Source organism: Nomascus leucogenys, chromosome 9 (genome assembly GCF_006542625.1).
Source record: "Nomascus leucogenys isolate Asia chromosome 9, Asia_NLE_v1, whole genome shotgun sequence".
NCBI lineage: Eukaryota > Metazoa > Chordata > Mammalia > Primates > Hylobatidae > Nomascus > Nomascus leucogenys.
The window spans coordinates 109,762,330-109,767,839 of record NC_044389.1 but is presented as its reverse complement, the minus strand read 5'-3'; the positions used below and the strand labels follow the sequence as shown (position 1 = coordinate 109,767,839).

The 5,510-nt window shown below is 56.9% G+C and overlaps 1 protein-coding gene across 1 annotated transcript; it reads right to left on the bottom strand.

Moving 5' to 3' along the window:
* Positions 1 to 4,278: 4,278 nt before the first annotated feature.
* Positions 4,279 to 5,104, bottom strand: CALML5 (calmodulin like 5). The gene has a single exon (XM_030818474.1). The coding sequence runs from the start codon at positions 4,975 to 4,977 to the stop codon at positions 4,537 to 4,539; it is 441 nt and encodes a 146-aa protein (XP_030674334.1). The 5' UTR covers positions 4,978 to 5,104; the 3' UTR covers positions 4,279 to 4,536.
* Positions 5,105 to 5,510: the final 406 nt, after the last annotated feature.

The window sequence follows — 5,510 nt, the reverse complement described above, 5'->3', positions numbered from 1 at the left end:
GAGGCAGGAGAATCACTTGAACCCAGGAGGCCGAGGTTGAAGTGAGCTGAGATTGCACAGCTGTATTCCAGCCTTGGGTGACAGAGCCAGACTCCGTCTCAAAAAAAAAAAAGTCAATCAGACCAAGGCTTTTGGGGCCCTGACTCCCATTTCCCTCGAAGTGTGTGGGTTTCTGGACAGGTTTTTAGCCTCCGGGTACCATTCCCTCATCCTCATCTGGGTCGATCAGCTCAGCCCTGGTGCCCTCCACTGTCCCGGTTCTAACATTGCAAGCCCAGCATTCCAAGATTGCTTACATTCCAGCCAGTCAGGATGGTGCCCACCCCATTGCCTGAGCTCTTAGCCCACAGGGGAGCTCCCCTATTGCTTCCAGAAAAAGGAACAGAAGTGTGGTCCACACTGCAGGTCTCCAGGCCTGGTCTCCTGGCTACTCCCCCGGCAGCAAATCAGCCGGAGCTGCTTTCTCTCACCTGCTCCCTTACACGTGGAGCTGATTCCTTTTCTAAGTGAGTGGATAGAGAGGGGGATGGAAGAGCCAGCAGATGCCTCCACAGCCTGCAGAGACGGCACCGGGACCATGTTTCTGAGGGCGGGCCAGGGCCTTCCTTCCTGGGACCCAGGAACTTCCATTCCAGTGCATTTTCTTCTCAAAGGTTGGACTTGGTCCACGGTTGCAAGGAGAGGCCAGATCTAACCATCATGACCAATCTGGACGTATATGCTGACCCTAGAGTCGGTAACGCTACTGTAGAAAATGTCTTCTTTGGCCAGGTGTGGTGGCTCATGCCTGTAATTCTGGCACTTTGGGAGGCTGAGGCCAGCGGATCACCTGAGGTCAGGAGTTCGAGACCAGCCTATCCAACATGGCGAAACCCTGTTTCTACTAAAAAATACAAAAAAAATTGCCGGGCGTGGTGGCGCAGGCCTGTAACCCCAGCTACTCAGGAGGCTGAGGCAGGAGAATCGCTTGAACCCAGGAGACAGAGGTTGCAGTGAGCCGAGATCACACCACGGCACTCCAGCCTGGGCGACAGAGCGAGATTCCATCTCAAAAAAAAAAAGAAAAAAAATGCCTTGTTTGTTTCTTTCTTTTTGGTTTTGGTTTTTCTTTAGCCCTTCCAGATTCTGTCCCAACCCCCAACTATAGAAATGGAGACAGGCAGGTGCCTTGCTAGTTCCATGGAAAACTCAAGCCCTTTCCTCTCAAGTCGGTCAACAGACTGTGGAGTCGGGGCCAGTGGGGCAGGGCCTTCCCACAGGCAAAAATCCAGCAAAGCTTCGGGCTGTGGGTCTCTGGAGGCGTGGCCTCACGCGGGAGGGTGGAGCTTCGGGCTGTGGGTCTCTGGAGGCGTGGCCTCACGCGGGAGGGTGGAGCTTCGGGCTGTGGGTCTCTGGAGGCGTGGCCTCACGCGGGAGGGTGGAGCTTCGGGCTGTAGGTCTCTGGAGGCGTGGCCTCACGCGGGAGGGTCGAGTTCCCCGTGTGCTCCTCTCTGCAATTTCTAACCTTCCGTGATGCGCCCGTGTTATTTTTAGTATGAAACATTTCAGACACATAAAAATATAGAGACTAACATAGAGGACACCCACATAACCGTCAACATCATCAGCTAAAGAAATGACACCTTCAGAACCAGCTGAGGCCCCTCTGATGCCTTCCCCAAACCCCTCCCGCGTGCTCCAGAGCACGCGTCAGTCCTGAATTAGAAGTTTATTTTCCCCATGTATGAGCTGCATGTGTCTTCAAAATCAGGTATTTTTTAAAAGAAAAGAAAATCGATTTTGCCCTCTACAGATTTCAGCTGCTGTCCTCAGACTTTGGGACCCTCCCGGACCAGGAGCATTTCCAAAGAAATTTGTGTAATGGTGAGACTCCCCATTTTGCAGAGTGAGAACACGAAGGAAAAGAAACACCAAAAAAAAAAAAAAAAAAAAAAAATCTCCTGTGATTCCAGTAGCTTCCTAAGAGAAAGGAACTCAGTGGTGAAAATGCAGCATATCCTCAGAATTTAAAAAGTGAACGCAAAGCCTTTATTTTTCTTTTGTTATTTTATTTTATTTTCCTACACAGACCCTGGAAAACCTCTTCTTGACCAGCTTGGCACTGAGGAATCATCACTTCAGAAATGAGACCTCTGGGACCCGCGTCCCTGAGAGGATGGGGCTTTCCTGGAGGACCTCCAGGCAGAGCCGGGATGGGCATGGACTTTGCCGAGGGCCTCCTGCTCGGTCAGGCGGCCAGGCAGGTCTGAGGCTGCCTCTGCTCTGTTCCCCTCTCACCTCCTCATCTTCTCTCTTGGACCCCCTCTGCAGCCCTTCCTGTTCAGAGCCCTGAGGGAGGAGACTGGGGTGTCCACCTCTCCTCTCCCTAGCCCCAGGTGCGCCCTGCCCACAGGCCAGGCAGAGGAGGGAAGGTCTGGCCCCAGTCCTGAGGCTGGAAGGGCCTGGGGGGCACTGGCCAGGCTCTGAGCTCCGGGCAAGAAGGAACAGGTCGCAATGAGTGACCGCAAGAGATCATGGTGACTCCTGAAAACGCCCAGGCCCCGCCTCAGTGCCCCGGGCCACCCCTGGCTCCCCAGGCTTTGTGCTGAAGCCGAGATAAAGTGGACAGGCCCACCTCGCTCCTCCACAGGTGTGCGCCCCCCCACAGGTGTGCCCCCCCCCCAGGCGTACCCGAGAGCACGGCAGGTGGGAAAGTAACGAATCCTGACTCCAAGGCCAGGGCCGCCACCTCCCCGAAGCCCGATTTCACCCGATGCTACCATAAGTTGGCCTTGGCTGCTCCTGTACCCACCTGGAGCTTCAGTTTCCACATCTGCCAAGCGAGACGCCTGGGTGCGACCATCTGAGACCCAGGACAAAGGGAGCCCTGGGAACGCCCGGCTGTGATGAGCGAGCCTGGGTCTCGTTTCTAAACCTCAGGGCACTAACACAACCCAAGTCCATACAGGGCTGTGCCCTGTCAGGGTGGAGGGCCCTCCTGCTCAGCCCCGTCCTTCTCCTCCTTGCTCTGCCCTTTCCCCACCTCCCCCAACCCTAACCACAGAGACGCACACGCGGGTACACACACACACACACACACACACACACAGATGCACACACAGTAACACACAGACTCACGGACACATAGACACAAAGACACACACACAGACACAGAGACACATAGATGCACACACAGACAGACACAGACTCACGGATACAGACACACACACACACAGACAGTGACACACACACAGACACACACAAAGACACACAGACACAGACAGACACACACAGACACACGGATAGATACACAGACACACAGACAAAGACATACCTAGACACACACACACAGACACAGACATACAGACACAGATACACACAGATACATACACAGGAACACACAGGAACACAGACATACCTAGACACACAGATACACACACACAGCCACACAGACACACACATACACATACACATACACATATGCACAGACATAAACACATACACAGACACAGACACACAGACATAGACAGACACACAGATAGATACACAGACATACACAGACACACAGATAGATACACAGATAGGCACACAGACACACACAAACATAGACACAGACACACGCAGACACAGACACACACAGATAAACACACGCAGACACAGAGACACACACACAGATACACACACAAAGCCACACACAGACACAGACACACAGACACAGAGATACACTCAGACACCCACACAGATACACACATACACATGCAGATGCACACAAGGACACACAGACACACAAACATACAGAGACTTACAGATGCACACATGCAGACACACATACAGACACACGAACATGCACACACAGATGCACACACAGACATACACTATATTATTTGCAGCCGAAGAGAGGCAGGCTGCGTGCAGAGGCTGGCAGCTGGGCTCCGTCCGTCCGTGCGAGGCACGGGCTCCTGTTTGTGCAGGACACGTGCCCAGGTCCTCACCAGCAGCTCAGGCAGAACCTGGAGCCAAAGACCCCGCCCAGCACCATCCTCACACATCCTCTGCCCACCTGCCCTCGGCTCCGCGTCAAGGGAGGCAGGAGGTGCCCCTGGGGCCTGCTCCAGGCAGTTCTCCCACCGCAGGTGAGAGCGGTGGGCTGGGAGAGGGGTGGGCTGGAAGGAACCCTGGAAGCAGGTGGGGGCCCTCAGAGGCCGCCGCCCCACAAACACCAAGCACATATGGGACTCGGCAGTCCTTTATTTAGATCAATGCGGGGCTGAGGGACCCTCAGGGCAGCCCCGAGCTGGGGAGCCCCATTCCACTGCAGGGCAAAGGGGAACCAGGCCCAAGGAGGCCGCCTTCTGCCCAAGGTCTGGAGGCAGAGAGGGGCTCGCAGGCGGCCCGAGGGCGCCGCATCCAGGCCCCGGAGCGCAAAGCCTTCCTCCCGGGGGGAGGCAGTCTCCCATCCACCGACCAGGTTTCCCTGGAGAGTCCCAGCACAAAAGCAGCAGCGGGCGGTGGCCCCGAAGGCTCAGGGCGCAGCCAGGGGGACGCAGGCGGGGAGCCTCACTCCTGGGCGAGCATCCTCGCGAACTCCTCGTAGTTCACCCGTCCGTCCTGGTCCACGTCGGCCTCGCGGATCATGGCGTCCAGCTCCTCCTGCGGCAGCGGCTGCCCCAGCCCCGCCATGGCCTGCTTGAGCTCGTCCACGGTGATGTGGCCGTCGCCGTCCAGGTCGAAGGCGCGGAAGGCGACCTGCAGATCCTCCAGGCCGGCCCTGGCCTTCTTCACCGCCGCCAGGAACTCCTGGAAGCTGATTTCGCCGTCGCCGTCGCTGTCCAACTGGGAAATGAGTTTCTTTAGCTGGGCCTCCGAGAGGTTCTTGCCCAGGGCCTTCAGCGCCGCGTCCAGCTCCTGGGCATTGATGGTGCCGTTTCCATCCTTGTCGACCGTGGAGAAGGCCTTTTTGTACTCGGCCTCCTGCTCAGGAGTCAGCTCACCGGCCATGCCTGCGTCCCCTGCACCTCGCGGAGCCTCCGAGCTGCTGCCCACCGGCCCTCAACCTGCTGCTTCTCAGAGCTCGTGGTCCAGAGTGCAGGCAGCCGCAGGGATCCGGGCAGCGTCTGTCCCAGACAGTTCTGCCTTGGCCGGGGAACCCCCTCCTTTTCTGCAATCGGAACAAAGGGAGGAGGAGGCTCCCCACCCTCCAAATGCCCTGGGGTGAGAGCCTCCTCCCAGGGAGGGACAGATCAGCTGCAGACAGGAAATGCAGGAATGGGAGTGGGAGGGCTGTCAGGCGCCAGGTGGGAACTGCCATGGGGTCGGGGTATCGGATGGCTAGCCTGCCAACCCCTCCTGGCCTTGATAGCAACCACCTCCCTCCAGGAACATTCTGCCCAGGGGATAGTTTCCCCTGCAGCTGATTGTCGGAGATCCTGACCAAGCCAACGGGTTCAAGACAGCTTCTCCAACTTCACAAAGACTGAGACTGGAGGGGAAGGTGGCTTGAAGAGGGCTCCCTCAGGGGCACAGCAGGCCCC